This window comes from Scomber scombrus, chromosome 13 (genome assembly GCF_963691925.1).
Source record: "Scomber scombrus chromosome 13, fScoSco1.1, whole genome shotgun sequence".
NCBI lineage: Eukaryota > Metazoa > Chordata > Actinopteri > Scombriformes > Scombridae > Scomber > Scomber scombrus.
This window is the reverse complement of record NC_084982.1, coordinates 12,791,854-12,806,585: the sequence shown is the minus strand read 5'-3', so window position 1 is coordinate 12,806,585 and position 14,732 is coordinate 12,791,854. Positions and strand designations below refer to the sequence as shown.

Sequence of the window (14,732 nt, the reverse complement as noted above, 5' to 3'; positions counted from 1 at the left end):
AGTCCCAAGAGAAACATTTCATCACAACAGCACCAAAAAAAACAACAAACCTTCCTGTCATAAATATGAAAAACTGCGACATATACAAAATGTAAATACTTGTGTAATATAAAAATATAGTTCCAGTGTATGAAACTCAAAACGAATTGGCATTTATTTGATTTTATGAGGCCATTATATTCTCATTTTGTGTTGCTTTTGTGCATGTTTAATGTCAAAAATAATAATATAAAAACTCTTGTAATCATAGAAATCTTGCTTTAAGACTTTTAGGTCTCCATATGAAAGTCTACATTAATCTTGAGAATCAGTATGTTCACAGAGGTTTGTCATAAATAAGAATTATTCATTATATTACCATTACACCCAAGCGCCATGATGTAGTCTTCTCTCTGCAAGATTATCCAAGTCCACCCCCTGTTGGCCTCAGGGTGAAATGCACTAAATCTGGCTTTGACAGTAATTTCAGTGCATTATGTCTCCTCTCAGGTCTGATTGGTAGAGAAGATACTTTTTCAATTCTGTGGGGAGGTGAAGGTCATGAATCCCGCCTAGTCTCTGCTTGCCCACAGTTTTCCTGATGTACAGCCGGCACAAGTGTATCAGAGGAGATATTCCTGGGCAGGAGGGGGGGCATAAGCCATGACAGAAAGATGTTTCAATTATTACGTCTTACTGCACCAACTTAATTTCAAGGCCATGAAAATCTTCACAGGTAGCCTACTTGGTTATTTTGACAGCAATACCTCCAGCTTGTCTCAGCAGCCTCTCTGCCAGGCTGTTGGGAGGTGCGAGGTCCAGTGGCCGTTTGCTCTCCAGGTTCCTGAGAGAGTGATCCGCCCCGTGGTCAAGCAGGACAGACACCATCTCTGGGTTTGACAGACGGGCAGCAATGTGCAGGGGCGAGTCACCAGACACACTGCTGTTCACACTAGCACCTGAAGGAGAGCAGAGACTAATGAGGTATGATGTCCTCACAGGTGAAGAACTTCTCTGACAGTTCAGGAAGAACTTTATCCTAACTTTAACTTTACAGCACAGAACAGTAGTTATTCTTTTTACTGCTTACATACAATTTTTGGGGCATTTCTTGGTTAGACTACACTTACTCAGGTTATGAATATTCAAATCCTAAAGAATGATTATTTTTAGTTTGCAATTTATTTCACTTTTTTTTACATTTACCCAGCAGATACATTCACATACAAGACATGGGCATACTGCATCAACAATAGTAATCACTGTGCATAATGACTGCTTCTACTTTAAATTAAAGTTTTTTTGCTTGCTATAGTCATTTCTTGGCCACTAAAAGATTTTGATATTGTTTTTTTCTGTATATTTCTCAGGTATATATATATATATATATATATATATATATTTTAGGACATTTAAAATATATTAGTATTTTTTTTTCATCTGTTAAAGAATTGTTGCAAGTCTATTTTATTAAGAAACTTTGAAATTAATAATTACATATTAATCAAAAATATATTGAGTGGGTATTTACCAACTAAAACAACATAAAATGTTTCTCAATGTTTTTAAATAATTTGTACCAAACTGCACGACCCTGTTTGTAAAACGCCCTAAAAATTAACACTCACTCACACACCAGTTTGTATAAAATGAAGAGGCTTGCAAATTTAAGCACTAAAAAGATTTTTTCCTAATGTGCTTTCGATAAGTGATAGATGGAAAAGATCTTCTGAAAATCATCACCTTGTCGTGGTGGAGGGGTTTAAGTGTCCAGGGAGGGGAGTTGCAACCCTGTGGGCCCAACACATACAGGGATAAAGACTGAGATTGAGTGTGTTGCCAAACATGCAGGGGCAGGGACCAGGATGTGCTGATCACAGACATCATAAACTGGTTCACCTCCCTGCAGGGGATGGAGCTGGAGTGCGGGAGGTGAAGTTGTACCGACTGGGCTGACCTCTACACACAGCACTGGTTCCAAAACTGAACTCACCCAAGTGGTGCACTGATGTGCTAGCCATGGATTGGCCATAACAACCACCATGTTCAAGCATAAGATTGTTCATAAGTGTACCTGGTACCAGGACACCTTAGGCCAAAGACTGATGACTTTATAGTTGTCTCATGTTTGGACACTTGGGTAAAGAGAGGAGCAGAGCTGTCGCCACCTGGTGCTGAACTGAATCAGGTGGCAGGGGAGGCTGCCTGACAGACCTGAGAGACCCAAATGAGTAGTGATGGTGGATTGGGAACGTCCTTGTAACCAATTCTAATCTCAAGGTGCAGCTGGGGGGAGGAGAGAGTCAGGTTTGGAGTCCTCTGGATTCCTTCTCTGATTTTTGAAGGATGAGTTCTGCTGCCTTCAACACACTGTGACCTCCAGGAGGCACTGTTACAGTTTGCAGAATCTGAAGGGGCTGGGATGAGAGTCACATCCAAATCTGACCACGGTGCTCAGATGGAAAAGGTCAACTGCTCCCTCTGGGTTGGGAGTGAGTTGCTGCCCCTAGTGAAGGAATTCAAGTATCTTTGGGTCTTGTTCGCATGAGCATGAGGTTAACAGAGGCCAAAGCCAAAGCTCAATTTACCAGTCGGTCTACATCCCAACCCTCACTGATGACCATGAGCTTTAGGTAGTGACTGAATGAGATTGTGGATACAAGTGGCTGAAATGAGATAGGGTGAGGACCACGGACATCCAGAGGGGGCTTGGAGTAGAACCACTGCTCCTTTGCATCGAAAGCAGCCCGCTTTCAGCTTAATTTTGGAATATATTTTTGCAAACAACAAGAACTGTGGATGTTGTCGCACATTTCTGTCATTGTAACCATTCTCGGAATGGATCTCTAAATGGCCAGTAGGAACAGGGGTAATGATTACCGCATGCAAAAACAGTGTCCTTGTTCATATCTGACTATTGTTTTAAGACAGACTTAAAGAATTGTGAACCTATTCCATCTTCAACCTGAAATAATTAATTAATTTGACAGGTTAGAGGTAAAGTGACAAGCATTCTTACCAAGTCGAAGCAATTTCTTTACACTACTCAGATGCTGATTGGAGCAGGCAGCATGGAGAGGGGAGCCTGATTGGTCGACATATTGATCCACATCTGCACCATACTGAACAAGAGACTCAATGCACTCTGGATGACCTAGACAGAGTTACAAGAATCATCACAATGAGAGGTAAGGTACTTGAAAGGTTGTGCTTTGAAAATATGCTTGTGCTTGGCATCACGGGGAAGAATATGCAATCATTTTACTTTGTAGCTGACAAGAAACACACAGTATTTTTTATACATTGTTCATTTCAAAGAGCTTTTCTGACATTTTGGCACTCCTTGTGCATTTTGTAGTGCCTGATTAAACTGGTTCAGCATAGCTTATCGGTGCATATGCAGAGGAATGCCACCTCTAACCTTTGGCTGCAGCCATGTGGATTGGGGAATTTAACTGGCTGGTCCCAAAGGGAGTCGCTCCATGTTGAAGGAGCAGCGATACACAGGTCATATGGCCCCGGGCACAAGCTTCTGACAGGGGGGATTGTCCATCCACTGTTGAAATGTTTACCTGACATAGATAAGAATATTTTTGAGAAAATCCATCAAAAATTACTCAATTCAAAGTCAGATGCAGGTGCAGATTTATGCTTGTTAATGTGTTATTGTGCATTCATTGATGGGTCTGCATGCCTGTTTGTATCCAGGTCTGGTTAATCTCTTACTAATATGCACCAGCACAAAGTTAAATCCAGCAATAATTGATATGGTTGTCATCTAACTAGACTACAGTATTATTTGGGAATTTCTGTCAAGAAAAGACACAAAACACACTTCTTAAATTTGGGATTTCTGTCATGTTTGTGAAAAGCCTAACCAGATGATTGCTTACTGACATTTGCCCCATTTTCCACCAGAAGCTTTGCACAAGCTATATGGCCCTGTATACATGCTCCATGGAGGGGAGAAACCTGGTCCAAAGTGCTCATATTTACACATGTACCCTGTGAACAATACAAAGTGCATTTAGATTCATTGAAATACTTTAAAAGCACATTAGGAGTTTTGCTACAAAATTAAAAATCTACAGCAAAATGAAATACGAGAGATGTTTGTTTATAAAGTATTTGCATCAAATATGCATTTTTCAGTCGGTAAAAGATGTTTTAAATGCTTAACAACTGTAATTAAACCATTCATGCAGTATAAAATAACCCTTTAACCTAACCAAAAACCCCACAAAGTTTTACCTGAGCGATAAGTCTCTGCAGAGCAAGGAAACGTCCATTAAATGCAGCATCATGAATCGGGGACCAGTCTGATTCAGTATCTACGAGTGGAAATTATAGTCAATAGTTATTCATAATTTAATCAGTATCATACATTTAAATGACATGAATATGCATTACAAGGACGTGATGAAACTTTCTGTGTGAAGCAGTAAATACACTCCAGCTGCAGTTTGAGCTCACGCTGCCAGCTGCTACTCACCACTCATCAAAGGGTTTGAGAAAAAAACAACAGATCCAGTTTGACATATACTGTCCCGCAGTGTTTCTTTTTGTCCAGCAGACATATTTCACAGTGATGTTCCAAAAGCTGTTTTATGCCTCTTCAGTCTGCATTTGAGGCTGAACTGTGCACAAGTCAGAGTCCTCATCTGTTTTCAGTGTATTGTTGGCAACCCAAGTCTCAGTGCTGTGATGTCACTTCCTCTCCGGCAAAGTGTTTGCCATGCAGGAAGCAGGCTGGTTGAATGTAGTTGTTGGGTCTCAACCAATGAAGGTGCAGAGAGTGAGAGAGAAGGGAGGGAGGGGGGGGAGAACGGCCTGTTGAGCAGGTCTGTGATGTGTGTGTAATATGACACTGCACATCCACACCCATCCTCTTCTGCTGGAGAGGATGTGTGGCGTAGAAGGGGAGCTCATTAAGTCTTTGTGGCTACAGTCAAGACACACTGGTTTAAGAACTTAGCAGTGCATTTAATTACATCTGTTTATATTTATTTACATTGTTCCTGATTTAAGAGCAATATTTTTTTATATTGTGAAACTCTATTTTGGAGATTCTTCATGTATGTTGACGGCCTTCATTTTTAAACAAATTCTGTATATTCAGTCTGAAACAATCACAATAAAAACAATTTTACTGCCCCCAGCAATGATTCAGACATGGCTGCCATTGCAGGGATGTGAAATTTGAATATCTAGAAATGCACATTAAGTACTGTAATTTTGCTTTATTGGTCTATTCCATGTCTGGGGGGTCTAATGATACAAGAGACTGTACTGCTGTACAGATTGTAAAGCCCCCTGAGGTATTTCTGTGGTCTGTGATATATAGGTACAGTACATAAATAAAAATGTACTTGTAATGACTATTTTTTTATTTGACAAACAATTCAAAGAAAACTAATCAGTAAAACATATTTTCATTACAAGAACACGCAGTCATCTCCAGTAATTAGGGTCTTAAATCCTTTAATGGCCAAATTATTCTTATTTTGTTTCCTTATTTGTAATTTATTTCAGATTAACACTGATTTTTTTATGTTGTGATGGTATCTGCATTTAACACTGAAGAAGCATTAAAATATTAACATTCCCCAGATATTTATTTTTTCTGAAGCCAAAAGTACCCTGGATTAAACAGTCTTTTGTGGTTTGGCCTTATATTCAGAATAACCAGAAAGTAGGTGGGTGGTCTTATGATTAGAAAGACCTTCCTTAAACTCTAAAAGGGTGGGTTCATGCACCCGTGTTAATAAGTTAATAAATATTAATAGTTGCTCTGCTTTGGTGTCCTTGTGTAATAAACTGAATCCCTCCCAGCTCCAGCAACATGCTAATCTGATCTCCAGCCTCTTTAAAGGACGCAACCTACAAAAAATTAAAAATCCCCTACAGGGGTCATTTAAGTTTCTATGTAACATCTGTATGATTCTAATGAAATACACTCAGTTTGAGTTGGAGACAACAGCTGTGTTATGGGAACATGTTTTTACAGAATCAGGCTAGTGGTAGAGTTTGTGTGGACTACATTTACAATATCAGCTTGTGTGGTTGCTAAATCATTTCACGCAGTGAGCTTCAGAAATGTACAGCACAAGCAATATCTATCAGATCTTGAGAGACACGTTATATTTTGTCAGGGCCAGCAGAGGGCAGCAACAGAGAGCAGACAAAGACAGCAGAGAACAGCAAGTCAATACTTAAACAATTGTGTTCTCGGGGGAGTTGTTAATCCCTGGCAGCAGGCTACAAACTTGCCATACAATTGACTTTGTGCCTTACCAGGGAAGCTGCATATGGATTACAATGCCATTGTAGAAACTCAATGAATACCCTCTCTGTAGTACTGAATAATGAAAGTCCTTGATGCTTTGTTTTTCCAAATAAAACCGCTTCAATGTCCACTTGTTTCCTCAGATCTTGGTCCAAGCAGGCGGATCCAGCAGCTGCCATGACCTCTGCTGTATCTGGATGTATTGGAGAGGAATTTATTGCAAGAGTAGGCTCTTAATTGTGGGGCTAACTTGTGTAAGCAAAGCACACCAAATGTCATCTGTTTTGTCAGGAATCTAATCACAGGGCTGAACCAAATTTATTCTCGGGCTTCCCATCCCATTTCCCGACATTTAACTTTTTTCTCTTTGTGGCACAAATTTAACATTTTCATGACTGCCTTAAAAGATAGGTTCACGTTTTTTTTTTTAACTCTGTCCTAAAATAATGGTTGAGTGCCCAAATGAATACTGAAACACATTTGTTCTCTCTGTAATCATTCCTCTTGTTCATATGACCAGTAAGAGATCTCCTCATAATGCATTTTCAATGTAAGTAATGTAAGACAAAAATCCACAATCCTCTTTGTGTTCATGTGCAAATTAATTCTTTAAGACTGTGAAGTGCTTTTATGTCAGTTCAATAGTCAGACATTTACATACTGTATGTATGTACAAGAAAAATAAGTGACTTTTACAGGATGTGAAGAAACTTTCTTTCATGCTGAAACATACAAGAAACACTCCTACAAATAGCACACAATAGCTCACAAAAGGTAATCGAACAGCACCATTCACCAGCCACCTAATCTGCACGTAGCATGTGTTGAATGCATTTCAAAGGCACCGCCAAAATTATCAAGTGGATGTAGAGTTTGACCCAGTTTCACCTGTAGAAGGCTCAGCATAATGTGGTGGCATCCCGGATTACCACCAGACGCATTGAGGCTAATTGGATCATGAGTTCAGAAACTTAATTATATTAATAATAATGCACTACAGTAATGGCTGACTCCTCTTTACTGGACCTATCAGGTTATAAAGATCAAATGTGCATCATGTGTGTCCAGGGCCTGATTAACCCACAAGTGGGCCCCTTGTATAAAGAAAAAGTTAAATGTTGTTCCCCAACTTGGTCTGATTATTTAGCTAGTTGGTTCTACTAATCTACCAAAATATAAACAGTATTAATAGCAGATTTTGACAAAGGAGCCTGCTACAAGACCTAAAGTTTAGTTAGAAATACAGGAGTTGCTTTTAAGTCTTTTCCATTTCAGTTTATATGAATCAATAAATCAGATTTGGCAGAAAGTGATCCCATGCCTTTGAGGCCCCTGAAAGTCTAGGCCACTGGGGTAATGGGTCACTAATGCCCAGTTGGTAATCCAGCTTTGGTTGTCTGAAATACTTCATCTACTATGGTGTTGCCAGGATAAAATACAAAATACAATGTTTACTGCACCTACAGAGTTACAAACTCCCAACATATTATATATTGATTATATATCTTAATATTATCATGATTTGTGAATGTGGAGGTTACTGTCTTCCATCTGAAGTTCTTATATTGACTTTTATTGACTTTTCTCCCAGGAGGACAATTAAGTGTATCTAATCATCCTATTATCCTTTTTAAGGGCATCTTCATCAGAGATACTGCACAGACCAAGTTCAGTCAATTATTGTTCATTAATCAGCTAATTAAAATACACAGTAGCTTTCTGAGCTCACACAACTTAAAAACCTACATCACACTCCATCACACAACGGCCTATTGTCGGTTTTTTGTATTGTGGCAAAGCTACAACTGCGGGGATTAAATAGAAGCACATGATGATTCAACCCCGTGATTTCTCAGAGAGTTGGGTCATGGATTCAGTCATTTCCTTTTTCTTTTCTTTTTGTTCTTTCTCCTGACACCGTAGCCCACTTCTCTCCTTCTCTCTCTCTCTCTCCGGTCCGTGATGGCCTCCCCTCGGCTGGAGACTTTCTGCTGCCCGAACCGAGACGCAGCGACGGAGTTTGTGGTCACCTTCCAGCCTCTCTTGTTCGGGGCTTTGACTGTCAGCAGCGCGTCCCTCAGCCTCATACTCTCTATTCTGCAACTGCTGCCAAAACGCAAAGGATACAGAAGACTTGGGCAATATCCTGTGCCAAGGCCCGCATCCTCATCACGAATATTGTTCATCATCAGCATTTGTGACATACTAGGATGCACAGGTAATGAGCCAAATGCTGCTGTAGGCCTGTTTTTGTTTAGTTATTTCAGAGGAAAAAAAGAAGAAAAAGGACGAGTTGCTTTTCACAACATCGTATTTCTGGATCCAATTACGCACGCAAATATTTTGTCTTTAACCCTTTTGTTGCTCTACATTTGCCTATGTCACCAGCCTCATTCAAACTCAGAGATAACATTTGACACGTTTCTATACAGCTATGCAAATGCAAATGTATATGTAGAAAGAAAGAAGGAAAGAAATAACTAATAATACAGATTGATCTTACATGAGCTACATGTCACCCTGTTTCAGTTGGAAACTTGATAACAAACTTGCAATTCAGGGCAAAGGTGTGTGAAGAAAATAGATGTATTTTACACCTTTTAGTTAAATTGATGCAGCTTCTGTCTTTTTGCAACACAAAATTAATGAATCATGGACCTCTCAGTAATGAAATGACTCAATCAAGAACTTTTCTGATGGATTATGTTGATTTGGGAGGTGATCATGACTGTGATTTGAATGCAGCAACAGCCCCCAAAACAAACTAATATTTACTCCGTTAATGACATAAAAGGCTGTGAATCATTTTAAGACTGCTGCACGACATCAGAACTGTTCATTAATCACTTTGTTTCTGCGCTTGGTGAAAGGGAAGGCAAATGAAGTCATGTATTTCTGTGTACTTAAAGTACCCTGTGAGATTTATCCAGCACTGCAGACTAACAGCTTGAAGTATGCCCGTGACACAGTTTAAAACAAAAATAACATAACAGCATGTAGTCTGCATCACATAATGATTCTGGGAGAGCTCCTGGATTTTCCATTCCATGGGAGTCTCATGTCGGAAATGGAAACCCCCTCCCCCTTATAAAACACACCTGGAGGCAGTTCATATTTCCATGATGTAAAGCTGCAATTAAAAGGACTCATGGCTGAACACAGTTAATCATACCAAAAGAGCTTGATGTGTTTTAAATGTTAATTAAGACCAGTCCTCTTTTGTGTTTATGTTCCTCTCTTCTTCCTGGCAAAGCAGGAATTGTCTCATTTGCAGATACAATTAGAAACCATGTGGTCCTTTTCCCTCCTCCAGGTATCATTGTAAGGTCATCTGTCTGGCTTGGCCTACCCAACATCATCGACCGCATCTCGGTGGCCAACAGCACTGTTGTCTGGCCAGAGGTCTTTTGCGTTGGAAGTGCAGTATGTATGATGCTCTTTGGCAAAGCCTCACCTTATTTAACCCTCCATGTGAACTGAGCAAAGGCACCTGCTTTATTCCTGACAGATGACATGAAAATGACTATAGTGAAAGAACAAACACATCATTTTGTTAATTATAAATCATGCATGATCCTATAAAATCCAAATTCCATGGTAAACACATTCTTATTTGTTTTCATTCATGCTTAGCGAGCATGTGCACGGCATCAGTTACATCTTTTTAAAACTGTAAAGACACAGATTAACTTCGTAAACAAGGCATATACATGATTAATAATGCTTTATTATAACTGTGACCTGTATAAATAGTATATTACAGAGGTGCATTTAACTATTATATATGTGTTACAGATGTGGATCCAGTTGTTTTTCAGCGCCTCTTTTTGGTGGACCTTTTGTTATGCCGTCGACGTCTTCCTGGTGGTGAAAACATCTGCAGGAATCAGGTGCTGTCATCCTCACCTCTCACCTACCAACAGTCATTATCACCTCCCCTACGCACTGAGGCAATGGGACACTTACATTAAGCAGGATGTGTGAAACATCTTTCTCTCACTTTGCTTCACTGTCTAAAATAGATTCACCACCCCCATTTACTGAAACTGGTTTGAATTTTTTACGGAAAACATTTACCAAGAGATGGAGATGTTTTTCATATAAGCTCCTTGTGTTTCAAAGGGCTAACAATAGGTTTCGCTCCACAGTCTGTGCTGTACATTTGTTTGGCTTTACAGCAGAAAAATATGAAAAGAAAAAAAGAAAAAGAAAATCCCTGAGATACAGAGCTGCAGCAGCATTGTGAGCTCAGTCTCATGACTTGTTTCTTTCCCCAACAGCACCATTATCCTCTACCACATGATTACATGGGGTCTGGCTGTGCTGCTGTGTGTTGAAGGAGTGGCCATGCTCTACTACCCATCCATCTCAGAGTAAGACACTTTGTTGTCCTTGAGACACCCCCCACGCCCAGTCTTGTCAGGAGATAAACAGAGTTCATAACCTTTTTGTGTCGCTGTCTTTTCTCCTGCGAGAGCCTGAGCTTATTAGAAAATATTATAGATCAACTTTCTAAAAATATGCAGATTTAACCATTTCTTTTTGTGTACTTCCATAGAAAAGTGTTTGTGAAACTAGGCTGATGATTTCTGTCCCATTGTTGTTTGACACTGATAATAGAAAGAAGACTAAATGACGTATGTGTCCCCGTTTTAGCGCCGTGTATTCATAATTCCCAATGCTGATATTATTGCATTTTCGTGCAGTTGTGAACAAGGCCTCCAGCACGCTATACCTCACTATGTCACCACATACGCGCCAATGCTGCTGGTCCTGGTGGCAAACCCAGTCTTTTTTAGTCGGACAATATCTGCAGGTCAGTTTCTTGCTCTCAAAATACAAACATTTTTTAACAGACACAGATGGGCACGAATATGAATGACCTCTCTCGTCTTCCTCCTTTAGTGACATCTCTACTGAAAGGGCGGCAAGGAATCTACACAGAAAATGAGAGACGGCTTGCCAACGAGATTAAAATACGCTTCTTTAAAATAATGCTGGTGTTCTTTATTTGGTATGTTACCTCTCTTTAACAAAGGGATCGACTTTAAACATGCCCATGTGTTCCTCTTATCTACAAATCATGTTTTCTTTACATTTATGTTGACCATATTAGATTTTTTATGTTTGTATGGAGACATTTCCTTCCATTCATTTTCATACAGTGTGAAAATCTATTAGCAGACACTTGAATGTTGCTACAGTTGTTCAATCGAGGTCATGGTTCAATGAGGCCATCTTGCTGTGGTGTCAGTTTTGAAGTAATGTGACTCAAAATGCAAGGTCACAGAGGTCAAACTAATTAACTACACTTATTTCCACAGCTGTTAATAATTAGAGTTGGACATCAGCTGCCAATGTGTGGAAAAGAATAATACATTCTGTTGTTAAAATAAGGACAGCCTCATCTAGTGAGACATGTTTAAAGACAGTTACCTCTGTTATAGCTGGGTGCCCAACATCATCAATGAGAGCCTCCTCTTCTACCTGGAGATGCAGGCGGACATTAATGACAACAGTTTCAGGAACATCAGGAATGCAGCCCTCATCACATGGTTTATAATGGTGGGTTACAATACATCGACACACTGCATTCAGAACATTTTTAAATGTCTTAACACCTTGTATTGTGTATTTTTTGCTCTTTCAGGGTATCCTGAACCCCATGCAGGCTTTCCTCAACACTCTGGCCTTTCATGGCTGGACAGGATTTGATGTTGACCTCAGCCTGCAGCGGAGGAGGGAGCTGGCCTGGGACTCGGTTTCTACCTCAGTGCCAAACACAGGAGGTCATAATCCCATAGGGGGAGCCACTCTGCTCTACCAGGGTCACGTCCAGGATGGCAAAAAGAGCATGATGAGTAATGGCCAGCAACATTCTGATGCCATCAGTGTTCTCTCAGAAGGTAATTGGGCTCCCAGTGGCACTAATGACTCACCGGTATATCAGGGCTGGTGAGGCTGACACATTTCCCTGATTCATGGTGTCTTCTGCTGCTATGGCTGGACTGTCTTTTCTCTCACTGTATATTTTCTTGTGGATGAAATCATTATGGCAAAATACTATCCATCGAGACATCTGATCCAACTGTCTGAATTTCTTCTGTAGAGAAGGTTTTTTCTTTCTTTTAAGGTTAAGATTTGGAGCAATTAACCAGGACAGAGTTAAAGCTCTCTGTGATGAATTTTAGTAAAAATTAAAAGTAAAAACATTTTTCAGCAGTGTTGCAGCTGATTTGTACTGCATTTCATAATAATGCACTTGCATTACAGCAGGATGGAACACCATGCAGAATTGTCTGTTTTGATCTATGGTGTACTAAATAGTGCAGTAGTATGAAATTACACTACAAGTTACACATTCCTTTTGTGATAATGAACAGAAATGATAGAAGCAGCGTTTCTATCATTCTGCTTGTGCTTCTTAATGCACTTTGGAAGGACATGCATAATAACTGTGTAACAACATCATGAATGCAAAAGTTGTTCATGGTGCACTTACTTTGCTAAGTTATCACAAAGAGCTTTAAAGGCTGATTCATGCTCCTACGTTGGGTCGACGGCGTACCTACGCAGAGCTCTCTGCGTCGCCGTGAACCCCTACGCGTCGAGGCAACGCAGACCGCAAGGGCTGTGATTGGTTTGCTTGGTGCAAAAAAGTATACAGAGATATAATTAATAAATAGAACAATGTTGTGTGACAAACATGCGCATTACAACAAAACACTGCAGAAACTCAAAATCTTCTAGTCAAAATAAATCTCATTACACTTAAAATAAGACTCATCACCAAAAAAGTAACTTGTTTTTAAACAACTTTCACTTGTTTCAAGCACATTTTCACTTGAAATAAGTAGCTCAATCTGCTGTGGAGCAAGTTTTTTAAAATACTTGCTCCACAGCAGATTAGAAGTGACCATTACACAGAAAGTGTCATTATATGCTTAACGTGACATGCGGAATATAACAGCAAAGCTGTTAAATATACACATGAAGCAGGTAAAATACACCTGGTTCCTAGTTTATCAGGTACTTCCAGCTAAAACTCTTGAAGCAGTCATATACACCTGTCAATATAACCTTCATGAAGATAGGATTTATTGCATATTTGTTTTATTCTGTTAGGTGTTCCTCATAAACTGGCAACCGAGTGTATATTGAACACAGATGTGCATTTACTGGATAAAAATATATAATGTTTACGCTCTCATTCTCGTAACACAGTGATTACAGGGTGTTTTTCACAGAAGATATATTGACATTTCACAGTAGTGAAAGCACAGGTGTAACAAATAAAATGAATGATGGCTGAATTCCAATGACACACTCTTTACTGGGAATGCTTGAATAAAAGAGATCCATCGTCAGTGTTATTAGTAACGCCTATGCTTTTCTTACTTTGATGAATCAAAAACCTGCTGTGAAAACGGCCCCTGAAGACTCTCAAATGTATTTTGGGATGATTTTGTAAAGCATTTTATATCATTTTCTACCATTTTGTGTTTGTCATCACCTAGCTCATGTACATACTTTATTTAATGTTCTGTGTCAACATTCAGTGTCCCTGAAATGACAAGTCCTTAGAAATAAAGTTAATATTTAAAAGGATTTTGTTTTTCATTCATTTATACAGCCTTCAGTCTGTTTCCACAGTCAAATGCAAGTAGAGTTCAAAAACCATACAGCCCAACTGTGAATTGCAGTGCATTAATTCAGATTTCCCAAAATACATTTGTGAATCAATGTGCATGAATAGACACACTTATGATCTGTTAAATCAGCTGTCATTTGCATTAAAAGAAACTGACTTCACCCAGTAATATACCCCTATTTTGTCTTGCTAGGTTCAGAGTCTAGTACAATTGAAATCCGCATTTCCAGCGAGCTACGAGACTTTGAGGATGTAGACGCTGATGGAGAATCCTTGGAGAACTCTGTGAGGCACTAGCTGGGGTCATCAACAACCCGCCTTGCTCTACTTTGCTGTGTGACATTGTTCTTTTAGTTACTTTTGTTTTAAGTTTGTTTCTTCTTAGCTCCTCTAATTGTCCTGTTGAGATTTTCCCACCTATTAACTGGTTATGAAATTTCATTAGTTGGTGCAACAGAATGTGTCTATTTCCTGTAAGTAAAGTGTAGTGTTACATTACAGTAACCTGAAGTTACTGCACTGTCTCTTGTAGTAGTCATCAACAGAACAATCATGACATTTTCTTATTAATAACTGAGAGGTTGACCTTTAAAAGTGCCTTAAGTGCTTAATGAAACATTTCTCCTGGGAAATTCTCCGCTCTGGTGATATATACACTCTTGCTGTTAAGCTCCTAAGGCACAAAAAATAGAATAAGCTAATTAGTGTACTTTTTTCTTTAGGTAGTTACTGTATTTCCAGCTGTCCATCTTGTATTTTTGCACACTTGTTTTATACTATATTAAATATCAAAAATATTTCTTAAGGTTCTGTTGG

At 39.3% G+C, this 14,732-nt stretch overlaps 2 protein-coding genes across 2 annotated transcripts; one reads left to right on the top strand and one right to left on the bottom strand.

Moving 5' to 3' along the window:
• Positions 1-399: 399 nt before the first annotated feature.
• LOC133993204 (ankyrin repeat and SOCS box protein 9-like) lies at positions 400-4,626 on the bottom strand. Its single transcript, XM_062432085.1, has 7 exons — positions 4,472-4,626; positions 4,231-4,310; positions 3,877-3,984; positions 3,401-3,551; positions 2,999-3,133; positions 747-938; positions 400-617 (listed from the first exon to the last, which is right to left on the bottom strand). Exons 1-7 carry the CDS (start codon positions 4,554-4,556, stop codon positions 466-468), a joined length of 903 nt encoding a protein of 300 aa, XP_062288069.1. The 5' UTR covers positions 4,557-4,626; the 3' UTR covers positions 400-465.
• A 3,586-nt stretch (positions 4,627-8,212) lies between these two features.
• Positions 8,213-14,697, top strand: gpr143 (G protein-coupled receptor 143). Its single transcript, XM_062432049.1, has 9 exons — positions 8,213-8,483; positions 9,579-9,688; positions 10,061-10,155; positions 10,546-10,638; positions 10,972-11,081; positions 11,171-11,279; positions 11,713-11,830; positions 11,916-12,171; positions 14,110-14,697. Exons 1-9 carry the CDS (start codon positions 8,228-8,230, stop codon positions 14,211-14,213), a joined length of 1,251 nt encoding a protein of 416 aa, XP_062288033.1. The 5' UTR covers positions 8,213-8,227; the 3' UTR covers positions 14,214-14,697.
• The last annotated feature ends 35 nt before the right edge of the window (positions 14,698-14,732 follow it).